The following is a 13,705-nucleotide window of genomic DNA, read 5'->3' on the forward strand; positions in this document are numbered from 1 at the left end:
GTATATTATGCCTCTCCAAGGAGCTATCAAGATTTTTTTGAAGCTATTCGCCGAAGGGAAGATACATTCTACGTGGTGTCATTTCGCAGAGTAAGTGTAGCAGTTGTTCAACACTGGCCTTTTATGTGTGTCCATAGGACTGTTTCTAACAGTGTCTTTCCTTGTAGCACAAAAGGTGACATAGTCCAGGTTGAATCTAAATTTGGTTCTTCAGAAGTGATTTTTCTCTATATCCTTTACAGTAATGTGACCAGATCATGGTCTTTGCAAAATGTGCCCATCACAGTTAGGATTGGAAAGAGCTTTGGAGAAAATATTGTAGTGCCAGGGCAAGACAGCACAGTGTGGTATGAACCCTGTGGTTAAACACTTGTGCATGGTAGCAGTCCAATGAACATAATAGTTAACTGGTTGTTAATTTAATAGATGCATGAAACTTTTGTGTTTCTGGGTGTGGGAATATATGCACCCTGTGCACAGATTATTTCTGTTAACATGATATTGTTTCTATCTACCCCTGAAACACTTGAATTTGCAATTTTATGTGTCACACATTGCAGTTGTCCAGATCTGTGTGCAGTGGCACAATTTTTCTGCTGGTTTGTGAGTTGTAAGTTGAGACAGTTGAGCAGTTCTGCCATCTGTGCTGGGATACAGGATAGGCTTGTGCTGCAGCTTTGTCGGGCACATCCTCACCCCTGCAACACAGTTAGTGACAGCAAAAGCTGTTATAAAATGGAATTCCAGGTGTTTGGCACTTTGCTGCACTGCAAGCCTGACTGGTGTTGAAGCCAGGACATATGCAATAATGAGAAGCTGCTTGGGATGTGGTGAGGGAAATGATCAAGGCAAACAGTGTCCAAAACACCAACCTGGGTTTGGAAGTTTATTCCCTTCCTTTTGCTGGGGTCTTGATGAGTCATTAAATATATCTATATGCACATTTATCCCTGGGCTGAACTTGGGATCTTGACTTGCTGAGCCTCATGCTCATACCCAGCCTAGGAAACTGTTTTCTTCCATTTGTTTCCTCATCATAGGAGTGTCCTGAGAAGGTTCCCAAGGTGGTGGGGGACCAGTAGTGGCCACAGCAGCAGCTCTAACCAGTTCTGTGTAAGAGATAACACAGATATTCATAACTAGTTTTAGTAGTTTCTGTGTTGTCAGAACTCTACCAATCTGTGGATGCCACAGGTACGTAGGTAGTACAACCCTGTTCCACCTGGTACACAGTAACTTTTCTTAATTTGAGAGATGCATGTCTTTAGAAAAGGTTCAAGCAAAATAAACATAGTGGTGCTCTTACTAGGATTAGGGTTTTATGCTGAGTAGAAATATGAGGTTAGTTTCCAGTCTTGGGATTACTGGGTTGTGTCACAAGGCTGGAATTTTGTTATTAAATGCTTGGCATGTTCTGCTGTTCTTTCAGCTAGCAACACAAATATAGCCAGCACCAGGCTCCACATATCCTGAAGATGAGGAGAAGGGAGTGGAGAATAAAAGTTTTTCTGGAAACTCAGAACAAAAAGCAGAATAGTGTTTGTCTAGTTCTGCCCTTGGGGCCATTTCTCCAGTCCACCTGAATGCTTGTACTTGTGCATAGGTCCTGTTTATGCTGTCAGGGTAATGACCTGGAAGCTGTCAGCTCTCATTTCAACTTGCAGAGCTGTCCTTGGAAACAGAGTGTGTCTTGGGCCACAGAATCGCTACAGCTTGGCTCTGCTCTACTGCAGGGAGAGGTGCAGAGACTTTTTAAACCCATCTATGAAGTTTATTTGGTAGCAAAGCTGTTGGTATTTCTGTTTTATGAATGAAATGTCCTCAAATTGAAGGCAGTTGTATGCATTACCTCATTTATTATTTTAACAGGGCAAACCTGATGTAGTGGCAAGCTGTGCCCTGAGGCACTTTTAAATGATTTGCTTGGATTCCTTTGTGAGTGCAGAAGAAAGAACTCCTGCACAGCCCGAGGGGTGCCATCAGCAGGGCCCCAGCCGGGGAGGTGCCCTTTCACCTCCTCCTGAGGAGTGCTGACTTCATTTTCTTTGGACCACAATTCCCTTTTCACTGATGATAGGAGCTGAGAGGGGACTGATTTCCTCGACGGGACAGTTCACTTGTGTTGCTTGCTTGCTTGCCCATCTTAGGAGCCAAGGCCTGGAGATGATAGGTTTTGTTCTCCTCTCTGGCTCTTTGCCATGCACACACTCCCAAACACTTAATAAGCTGTTAACAGCCACATAACATAACAAAAGAACAGGAATCATCCAGTTAAAAATTCCAGGGGGTGGATGGTTCTGGTATTGGTGTCAGTCCTGCTCCCACTGGGAGGTAGAACTAAGAATCTCCAGAGGTCCCTTCAACCTGATGTCCCTAGATCTTCTTTCCACATGTTTTCTACTCTCTGTGCAATGTCACATAACCTACCATTTCTCCTGGATGTATGTGCTAGATAATAACAGATTTTTTAATGTGTTCTCACTTGCACTACTGGATCTATGCCCTGAGTTCCTTGGATTTTCTAGAAAATGGCACTTTGCTGGGCCTACCTATGCCTCTCATATAGAAGAACTCAGCCAGGGCTTCTGAAGGTGCAGGGCTGAGGAGCAAAGCTCTTATGCACTGTCTCTTCTTTTGATGATGCTTGGTACCTGTAAGGCTGAGTTTCCTGTGATCTCATCAATTTTGTTTCCTGTCTTTGCCTTGAAAGACTTGCAGGTCTGCTTATTTACAGTGGAAGTTCGGGTGTTTGGTTGTTATTTTTTTTTAAGCAGGAGTATTTGAATCAGCTGACTCCATACAAGAAGCAGGGCTTTCACTCTGGGAGTCTAGGGAAATTAATTTTCTGCTATTGCCAGGGGAATCTGTAATGTCATTTTTAAACAAGAAGAAGTATGTAATGAACAGTGAGTAAAGCATTTGTGGACTGAAGCAGTGTTATCTCCCATCTCTGCCAGGCCCCAGCAGGCAACATCCCTCGTAGGGCTTTTCACCCTTTATTTCTTGAGATATTGACTTGTTAATTATATTTTTTCCTTGCTACTTTAAGGAAGCCATTGTTTTCAGCAGCCATTTAGCATTGCAAGGCCGTCTGCTCTCCCCAAGTGCACCAGGACTGAGAAGTGATGTCTTTGCTCTAAGTTGCACTGTTTTAGGTTGGATTTTAGAGCATGTGCAGAACTGAGAGGTCTGTGCAGTGGATACTGAGAAGAAGGTGCCTGCTACTATGGGAAGGGTATGGCAGTGTGAGCTCTGCTGAAGCACATTGGAGTCTCCAGTTGGCATTGAACCTTCCTTTGATTTCTCCCAAGTCTGAGAGGCAGAATGAGAGTCTGTTGCTCTGCCAACATCTTTGATTTCTGCCCTGTAATGTCCGTGATACCAAGTCTGTTTGATCTGTTCCAAAACCCCAGTGGAGCGTGGATGCAGAATTTAAGTTAGTTGATCCAAGGTGCTCTGTCTGCAGGAAATAGACACCTGTCTGCCACTGCAGCTCTCTGCAAGCCTGGCACCCACACAGTTCTCTCTCAGAGCTCACATCTGTTTTGCCATAGAGTATTCAGGCCCTGAGATTGTTTCTAGAATTACCTGAATAGCTAGCTTAATTTGAAAAGTAATTAAGTAAATCATTGGAGAAAACAGATCCCTTCCAATTTACTTTGGCCTGTAAATGCCATTCCAGATCTTTCCACTCTTGTGTGGTTAGGATCAGAGTCCCCACAACTTGGACTGATTAAGCAATAGATTTCCCCATCCTGGATGGTTCAGTGAGTGACCCTCTGGTGACATCTCTGTAGGCTTATTTAAGGACAGTGGCATTTTTTAGGGTAAAAATGTAATTACTGTTCTGAAGGAAAACATAGTTTAAGGTTTGATTCACTTGGGAAATTCAGAGGACTACTGGCATTTCCTCTCACTACTTTCTCTATTTCAAAGCACAAATGTCTCCTGATAACAAAGTTTGTCACTTACTTTATGTGCACTGCATTAAATATATCTGATAGTATATTGCAGGAATAAGTAAGTATTAAAAGGTGATTCTAGTTATTATTTGTTAGAGCAAGAGTGATGCTGACCCTATGGAAATCAATAGCAAAGCCTTTACCAACTTCAGTAGAACCAGAATTTCACTTTGTAAATTTCTGCCACAAACCATAGAAGTTCAGGGAAACCTTTCACTGTGAATATGAATTTCTGGTCCTACAAGCTAACATCTGCAATGAGTGTTCAAGAATTTCTCAAGTTCTTCAGACAGTTTTCTGCTGAAGTGATAAAGCTAAATTTAAATCAGAACTTTTGTTCTTTCTTTGTGTGAACATTCAATGTGGTAGGAATAAAAGTGTCTAGGTTGCGTTGTGCTTCTGTTAGTAATAAGCCTGTGCTGTGCTAGTTGTATTTGCTATCATATAATTGTATTTGGGATGATATATCACTTTCAGACAGCAAAAGATTATAAAGCTTGGCTTTGACATGCTTGTGTGGCAGCACTTTGCTGTACTGCACACACTTCTGGCAATAATCTGAATGTATTCAGAGAGCATGAGGCAGGTTCCAATTCACTGCACTCCTGATGCCATCTACATCCTGCAGGCAAAACTGCTTTATAAGAAGTTGGCTTCAGATGATGGTTCATAGCCAGAAATTCAGTCCTAACATATACTTTTCTCCTGTTTTGTTGCACTTGACAATGGGTGGTTTATACTGAACATGAAGTTTTCTGCTGTTGCCTTTGTGGATTTCTGTGGACTGGGATGTGTAATTTGGTCTTTCATTCAGATAAAATGTGTTGATTAGACCCACAGCGTCCTGCTGCTCCTAAGATAGAGCAGCTGGTTTATATGTTTGAGTCCCGTGGGTTTGCAACTGCTGCAAGTTAACATGCAGATTCTTGTAAGATTTTACAAACTCCTCTTTCTCCTGGGGAGCCTGACTTTAGCTGTTCAGGGGGAAAAAGTGACTTTATCCCAGGATCCTAGGATTTTGAGATCTTGTCCTATATTGTATACAGATGCTGAGAATAATATGTGTTGAAAGAACTGAGGCTCAGGGCACAGTATCCATGATAAAATTGCCTGTCCTTTTCAAAGCAAAGGTCACCCTTTAGCCTGTCTTCTCTGTGAGGCCAACTCTTGCCTCTCTGGGAAAATCTGAGAAAGCAAACAGTGTGTGTGATTGTGCTTCAGCATGCCCTGAAGCTCAGTGAACCAACCTCTGTCAAATTACAGCTGCATTTGACTTTCAAATTTGAAAATCCATTATGAAAACCTCCTGTTTCCATCTAAGTGTCGATAGTGAAAATGAAGCCTGGCCTGCTGCATTCCCTCTTTCCTGGTTAAACTGTAGATTCTCTCTGTGTCAGAGAGAATTTTCTCCTCCCAAGTCCCTGGTGTCTGCATAAGAACAGTCTTTTTGGTCTTTCTTGACCTGTCATCCTTTCTGGCATGGAATATTTCTGGTAGATGGGGAGCAGAGAGGTGGTGGGGAGAAGAGTCCTCTGGTTTTCTGCTTACTCAGCTGTGGAAGATGTTGCTTTCAGTAGCATCTTAGAGCTTACTCTAAAAGCTTCCAGAGAAATTTAATAATCTAAAATTAAGTCTAAAAATGTATGTTGATCTGTAGGGCACAAATGGCCTTCCTCAGTCCTGAGATTCTCAAAACACTTGTGTATGAGAACCACACAACTGCAAGCTGAAGTCAAAGGAAGCTCAAAAGAAATGAATCTTTGTTTGCAGCTGAAGGCCAGCAATTATTTAAAAAGTGTTTCTAGCAACACCTTTCAGTATTTTCCAGCAAAACATCTCACTGTGTCATTATTTCTCACTGGAAGAACACACTTTTGGGAGTGAAGCAGCAAAGGGCTGTCATGTGCTGGAGAGAGCAAGCAGACTGTGTGAAGGAGGAAGAGAAGGAGCCAGGCAGTGAGACACCTTGGATGTGTAGGAGTAGAATCCAAATGGAAGCAGCAAGCAAGTACCAGCTGCAGTGTAGCATCTGCTGGGCAGCGTCTGTCTGGCTCAGCCTGATGCAAGCAGTGGTTAAGAGGGACCAGAACAAGAATGCACAATGGCTTTCTGAGAAGGGAGGTAATGCCTGTCACATCACGTGGGGTTTTGCTTCCCTTGGATATGTCTGTTCTGTTCCTAGTTCCTACTTGGAGAGCTACTCCAAGACATTTTGGAAGCAAAGTCTTAGTCACTCTGATTTTCATCTGCTCGGGTCCCTTTGAACCTCACTGTCCTCCAAATAAAATTGAGAATGAATGTGGTGTTGAAGGCAGATGTATAAGCAGAGACAGAAAAGGCACTTGAATATGTCTGGCATGGAGCAAAAGTTACTCTTGGGTTTTGTGTGTGTAGTCTTGATGAGTTTGTCTTCTGCATGGTTGCTGGAACTTCATGAATCATATTAATGCCGTCACTGAGCTTCTTTCAGCCTTATATGTCCCAGGCCTAACTAATACTTTGTTATTTTTAAACTAGTATTTGGAAGGACAACATACACTGCAGATAATTATAGTGAAAATAAAACATACTGCAAAAAATGTCTCCAAACCCCAAAGTGGTTGCAGGCAGACGTGACCAGTAATAGTATACGTGTATTTAAATGTGCTGCATGCTTGACAGACAAAGAGTTGTGGGCAAGAAGTAGAGGAAAATTGTTGGTTTTGGAAAACCTTTGTAAAAGACCTACTGCTTATGAAATTGGTGTGGACATAGGCTACAGAAGTATAATTGGGAAGTGTGCGAGGAAGATGTGATTATGAAGTGGGAATTGTCTCAGTAAAGGAAGTAACAGCAATATCTCACTTCATAAGGATAGAGAACAGACAATTGCTGACAACAATTTGAGCAGGAACACAAGCTCATCCACAAACAAGTAATGTGCTTTCAATTAGAGCAGGAGATGGAAATGCAGCTCTGAAGCAATTCCCCTCCTTCAGGAAATAACCCAGGTTCAGTAATGCATTAATAATATGTTAATTATGCCAGATAATAGTGCATCTCTCTTTAGTGATAGCATGGTGTTCATTGAAGAAAATTTTGCTTAGATTATTCTGCACAGTTCCCAGAAGGGAACGATGGGCTCTTGCTTGTGATCTGGAGCAATATTTAATTATGGGATTGATGCTGACCAAGCCCTAACTCTATAAAGACATAAATGATACCTTCAGCACTGGAACTGCAGTAGCCAGTAAGGCATTGACTTGCATTTGGTAGGAATGAGCTTTTGCAGGAAAAAATGACCTTCATGATATTTCATTTGCCTTGAATGATAGCATATGCAGAGAGCACTTTGAAATAAGTATGCTTCCTTGCTTAGTTAGGCTTGATGGCTTCAGACTAGTGTTTATTTTCTTTGTTCATTTTCAAGTTTTATACCTGATAGCTCTAGACACTGTCTTTATGAAAGTAAAATATGCAGAACTGAGATGTTCTTGGTTTCATTAGGTAGTGTTTGTGTCCACAGGAGAAACCCTACCTTACAGTGAATGTTAATCATTATAGTATTACATTTGAGACTGTTATTTAAAATCTTAGGCACACTTTTAGAGTTAATTCTGGTCAGATGAAGTTATTTGCTTCCAGTTTGAATTAATCCTTTTGCCAGATTTTTAGCTGGACAGCACACAAAGCTTATTTTATGAAGTAAGAGCCCAGGTGCTATTATGAGTGTGTGCAGATTATCATCACCTCCCACTGGACCGAACAGAACACTTGTGGCTTCCAGATTTTATTTTTAAATCACATACACTCCTAGTACAAGCAGTGTGATAAAATTAACTGTACGTTTTTATCTTTAAACTGGCTTTGAATCTTGTAGCTGGCTTTGAATCCTGTAACTGGCTTTAAAACTGTTTGAAAGTGGAACATAAAACTTGTTTTCTACTTCTGGGGCTTCTGGTTACTTGTGGCCTCTCTACTGGGATGGCTAATGGAAAGTAGCAGCTGCAGAAATCCAGTTGCTTCTCATAAAGGGCTAAGAAGCATTAGGAGACACTTGGGCATCTAAATCTCTGCTAGAAAGCAGAAAGGCCTTTTCCTCAGATTGCAGTTTTATTTCTTCTCTGTGTTTTATCACTGTTTCTGTTGCAGGAGTGAGTGCTCTCTGGCTAAAGGCAATTTTAGTGTGGCCTGTGTAGGTGTGTTCTACCTGTATCCACACCACTTAATTCTTTTAAAATATGCTTCCATACTAGCTCCCAGTAATGTGGACTTCTGTTCCTGATAGTTAAAGTGGAGAAATAGGCCTGAGAATGAGCTCATTGTGCTTCATGCCTGGTATGGCTTGCTCCTCACTGTGTAGTTGGATAAACTCCACTTTTGCCAGCAGAGTTGATAGAAACTGTCCAGCTTTGGATTAGTGATCAAGAATTTGGAATATCGAGGACTAAGCTGAGAAATTCTTCGTGCTGGAAACCACTGTTCAGGAAATCCTCTTTGTGTTTTGATTGCTTCAAATGTTAAAATGTGTCTGTGAATAATTCTGGCACTTGAAAATACTTTTCGTCAAGAGAAGGAGAAGCTCTGTGGGAGGGACACCTGCACAACGGGAACAGCGTGTTACACCATGAGGGTGCTGAGTAGAAATGGCCTGTTACATCCCATGGGCCACTGCCCTTGGAGTTGGGTTGGCAAAGTGCCACTAAACATTGCATTGCATAAGTGATTGTTGTTACTGTTCCTTGGTTTCGTGACTATCCAAAATAAGGTTTGAAGTGTCAAGCTGTCTCAAAGGGGTGTTATAACCAATATGAGGAAAGCAATGTGAGCTGTGCTCAGAGAGCTTGCTCTGTGCAAGGAAGGTACACAGGCATTCATCTCTTGATCTAAATCCTGCCAGGTTCCTGTGTATTAAACAGTGCTCTCCTCTGAGACTCCCAGGCTGTTCGCAGGTGTGAAGATTCATTCCCAAGCTGTTCCTCAGAGTGAAGATTCCTGGGTTGAGTCATTTGTTAGCATCTGGGAGGCCTTTGTTTAATCTTTCCAGGAAATCAGCATGGACCTCTCCTCCTTTCTAAGAACAGTCCCAGGCACTCAGATCTGGAGTTTTTCATCAGGATCAGGAATTCAGTAGGTAGTCACTAGGCAGGTGACTACTGGAAAAGGAGAGTGAAACAGAACCACTTTGCTGTCTCGGGTAGCCTGGGGCCAACATCTCCAGAGAGCATCTCCTCTCCATCATGGAAATACATTGTGGTTTCTCTTTGCTTTTGCTCACCCATCTGTTTGGCATTTGCTAACCAGCTGTAAGCTTTAACTCTCCAGCAGGGAACAGAGGTGCCACATACAATCTAGGCATAAAGTTTCCTAACTTCTCAAGCTCAGTTTTGGAAGTGCCAACATAGAGAAATGTGTACAAAAATGAAACAGGACATAAACATTCTGCCCTTTGGAGAAAAGGAACAGATGCAGCAGTTTTCTTGGTGTAAAATTTTGACAAAAACAGTTAATTGTGGCTCTGTGAGAATAAGAAAAAGTTTAGAGAATTGCGTTTTACACAAGCAGAAAGAAACTCTGTAGGTTCAGGCTAAACACAGGTGTAGTACTACAAATGCTAAAAGAAGAGTGTGAAGCCAGCTGAGTAAACTGCAATGTCGTGACAGGGTATTTCCATTTTGGTCTAGAGCTGGTTAGTGTCAGTTTGGCATGGCAGTCCAGCATAAGGATATTACCCACAGCATGTGACTTGTCAAAAGGATGTAAAAAATGCATGTAAAAAGTGTCTCATTATCTTGCACATGTGTGTCTGTAAACAGGAAAGTATGGCTACAGCCCTTGCCAGAGAGAACAACCTGATGTCCTCTAAGTTCTTGAATAATTAGCATTTAATTCCCTGCAGCACTCCCGTCCCTCCTCTGCTCTCCTGGTAGTTATAACCATCACCATCCATTACCCTCCTGCAGAGTAGAACCTCTTCACATAGATCAAAACTGACAGCCCTTCTGACTTACATAGTCTCTCCAAATCTCAATAGGTGATTTGAGAATTTACCTGCTTCCTTACAAAAGTCACTTCCAGTAACTTAGTCCTTGTAGAAAATAGATACCCAAGAACAAGACTGGTGTGGGTTAAAGAAGGAAAACGAACCCAGAACCCTATACCTCAACTGTGACACCTTTTGTCTGATTTGATTACAAATCATGTCTATCTGCTTGCAGTGCTTTTCTGTTTGAAGATGTCCTGACAAAGCCTTGGTGCAGCTGCTCTGGCTTGTATGAAGTTACAGTGTTGAATCTGGCCCTTCAAACGATGCATTGCTGTGCTCCTCATCTGTGTTTCCCTCCCAGTAAAGGCATGTGCAGTTGTTACAGGGCTGTGTGTGCTCTTGGTGTGCTTCCCAACAGATTTCTGTGGGATCAGAGGGAGAGGGGGAAATGATCTGCAGCTCAGGGACTGCCTGGAGTTCATGTTGCCTTTGTGCAGGTCAGGGGTAGCTCTGCAGAGGCAGGAGAGGTTCAGAGGGCAAGAGGGAATGGAAGTGAGAGGGAGCACATCCACCACCCTGAAGTAGCCTCAGGCTCTTGCTGTTCTGTATACCCACACATTAAGAGCCTGATGAAGTTTTTTTTTTGATGAGTTGAGGTAATAGAGAGAGTAGTGACTGCACATCATAAACTGGTTAATGACAAGCTGAGTGGCCCTCCAGTTGTGTTGGAGCAGAGGATTAGGGTTGATGCCTTCAAGGTGCTCAGTGCCTCTGATATTTTGCAGAAATTGTGGTGAGTCCATGATGTTCAAGCTTTTCATGTAGAATTAAAACCAGTACAGTGGTAAGGAAAGAGGAGAGGGTTCATATGGGAGCATAGTTCAGGTGGTTAAAAAAGTGTCCATGCAATTGGTGCTATCCATGCAGTGAAATCAGTTACTTTGCCATATTATTTGTACCCTCGGTGTCTAAGAGTGCACTGATGTACTTACTCATCTGAAAATTTTCATGCATCATTCTGCACATCTTTATGATTAAAATTCCAGTAGAGTCTTTCTTTGACCTTAATGTCCCCTGTATTTTGAAACAGAGAAGCTGGAAACTCCAGTGGCTTGGTGAAATGTTGTCAATGGGGCATTTCATTTTCAAAAGCCACATTTATGAAAACAAAGCTTCTGTGGTTCTCTGATACAGTTGCATAACACTTTGCATGATATTTGCAAAAAATGGTGAAATTAGCTTGAAACTTCTTGTTTCACAAGCAAAATGTACATGATTATAATGCCTGAAGGAAAAAGCGTTTATTGTAGTTCTAAATGTTTAAGTTAGTGGCACATGTCAAGTGAGAAGTGCACAGATAAAGGCAGAGAACTGCACCCATTCATTCCTGTTTGGTTTCACTGGCACCATCTCCCTGTAAGCAAAGATTCTAAATAGTCTTTAATGAAAAGGGTTTTGTAAAAAAATCCACTAACAGTCTTGTGCAGTGTTGTCATTTTGGTTTTCACTTGCTAACAATTGCACTCAGACTGTCAATGCTCACAAAATCACAGGAGTGTTTGCTGGAGAGACCTTTGCAGGTCTCTGGTCCAAAGCAGGACCATTGTCAGCACTAGATCAGATCAGTTATGGCTCGGTCTAGTCAAGTCTCGAGATGTTCCAAAGATATGGAGACCCTGCACCTTTGTGATGAGCCATGGCAGGGCTGCACTGCTCTGTAGGGGAAGAATCCATATGTCCCAAACCACCACAGGTTGTTGTGGCACCTTGGAGTGTCATCTGGCACTGCAGAGTTTGGCTCCATTGTCTGTAATTCTCTCTGTAATTCCCGTCTGATGGTTGTAGGTTGCTCCTAGATTGGTCCTCTCATCTCCTTTTCAGTGGAGTGAACCAGCCCAGCTCCCTTCATCTCTTCATAGACCACATGCCCCAAGCCCTGACCATCTTGGTAGCCTCTGCTGGCCCCTCTCCAGTTTCTCCACATCCATCTTTGCCCAGGTGAAGAGCACCCAACACTTTACATGCTATTCTGGCTAGGGTCTTACCAATGCTGTAAGAGGTGACAAAACTTTCCTCAATGGCCTGGTCACACTCCCCAGATTCGGCTTAGGTTTGCTTAATTTGTGCTGTTCTTCTAATACTTCTGTTTCTCTCCCTTAACTTATATGCATCTGGGGGTTTTTCTTAAGTCATTTCACAGATTACTGTTGCTGCTTTACGGACTACCAGGCACTACAAATTCTCAGGCACCACAAATTTCCAAGCACTATATGAGGCTCCTTTTCCTCTTAGTGGAGGCAGAAAAGCTCGTCTCAATTTTTCCCACCTATCCCAAACACCTGCCATTGCATGGACTAAATTTCCTTCCAGAGGTGCCTCTCCTTCTGTAGGTTTCAAATTGAGCCTTGACAACTGTCAGACAGCTAAAGCTGGAGAAAATTAATCTCACCCTAAGCGGGGAGATGAAAGGCTTCTATTAGCTCGAGCTGTTATGTTTTAAATGTGGTTGAGAGCTGGCAAGTACTGATAGAAGAAAACATATTGCTCTCCAGGAAGGGAGACAGGCCCAACCTGAAAGCTATAGCCTGACATCTTTTATGTAGCGTGCAAGCAAGCATCACTTTACATTTCTATCTTCCTGAAGCTGACCTTTCAGTCTCTTTAATCTAATCTGGTCCCTCTGATCTTGCTAATTCAATTGCTGTGGCAGACAGGCAGTCACTCACATGCACAATCACGAGATGGACAAGGAGTGTGAAGCTCTTGCACCAGTTTATACCCCTGTTTATCCTTTAGCAGTCAGGCTTCAGACCAGCATCCAAGTAAATTATTGTCATCACAAACAAAAACTTTTTCTAAGGAAACTGCTGTTTTGGTAGTGATAAGTGCATGGTGCTTTGCCTCCATCACAGTGCTGTAAGTTTTGATGGTTTGTATTATTTCCCACAGCACTGCAGTACTCTCACAGTATTCAAAACTGGATGATTTCTCTGGCTGCTTGAGCAGATTCCAGGATATTTTTAAGGGTGAAGACTAGCAAGTCATTAAAATGGTTTAACACCACCAGAAAGGAGGGTTCCTGTTGTCCATGTCAGTTCTTGGTTGTGCATTCTCTTGTCAGATCCCTCCTTGAGCCATTTTACCACACTGATGTGAAATCAGCCTCAGAAGTTCAGGAGATTCTCTTGAGAGGCTGACAGTTGCCAGAGGCTGACAGGGAAGGTGCCAGGGCTAAGGGAAGGAGCAGGAACCCTCCTGTTTCAGGTGGCCATGGGGTCAGATTGCTCAGCCACTTGTAGACTATGCCCAGCCATTCTGAAGTGCCCTTTAGGTTGGGGTTGATTAAGGAAGAATCCTCAATGTCAGGCATCCAAGACCCTTTTTGCTACCAAGTGTGAGTTAATCGTGTGCCTTATGTATGCTTTTAAGACATTTTCCATCAGATTGTTTTCTTGTTTTGATTTGAGTTTTTTTTCAGGGGAAAATGTGAAATGTTTATAGACCTTTTTCCCTTGTAAAGTGAAGTCTGTTTCTAAAATTGATTTACATCTTCCTCAACAACACTAGAAATTCAAACAGAGCAGACATTTGGCAAAAAAAACTGGGCTCAAAATTGAGATTTAGAAGTGAAATTTAGCTGTAAATGTGGAGAGAACGAAGCTCATCAGGCTGGGGTAAATATGAGTTATGCAAACTAACAGGCAGAATAATGAAAGGAAACTTCATACTGTCTTAACTGAGATTATTAGTAACAGGCAACAATTTTAACATTATTATA

General features: G+C 42.3%; 1 protein-coding gene across 1 annotated transcript in view; it reads left to right on the forward strand.

Annotated features, from left to right (window-relative positions):
- ATF6 (activating transcription factor 6) overlaps positions 1 to 13,705 on the forward strand; it is a 73,048-nt gene that overhangs the window by 29,663 nt on the left and 29,680 nt on the right. Inside the window, exon 13 of the mRNA XM_009074753.1 lies at positions 1 to 90. Within this exon, the coding sequence (XP_009073001.1) occupies positions 1 to 90 (90 nt within the window). The remainder of the gene's footprint in view (positions 91 to 13,705) is intronic.

Source organism: Acanthisitta chloris, unplaced genomic scaffold, assembly GCF_000695815.1.
Source record: "Acanthisitta chloris isolate BGI_N310 unplaced genomic scaffold, ASM69581v1 scaffold6205, whole genome shotgun sequence".
In the NCBI taxonomy this organism is placed as follows: domain Eukaryota; kingdom Metazoa; phylum Chordata; class Aves; order Passeriformes; family Acanthisittidae; genus Acanthisitta; species Acanthisitta chloris.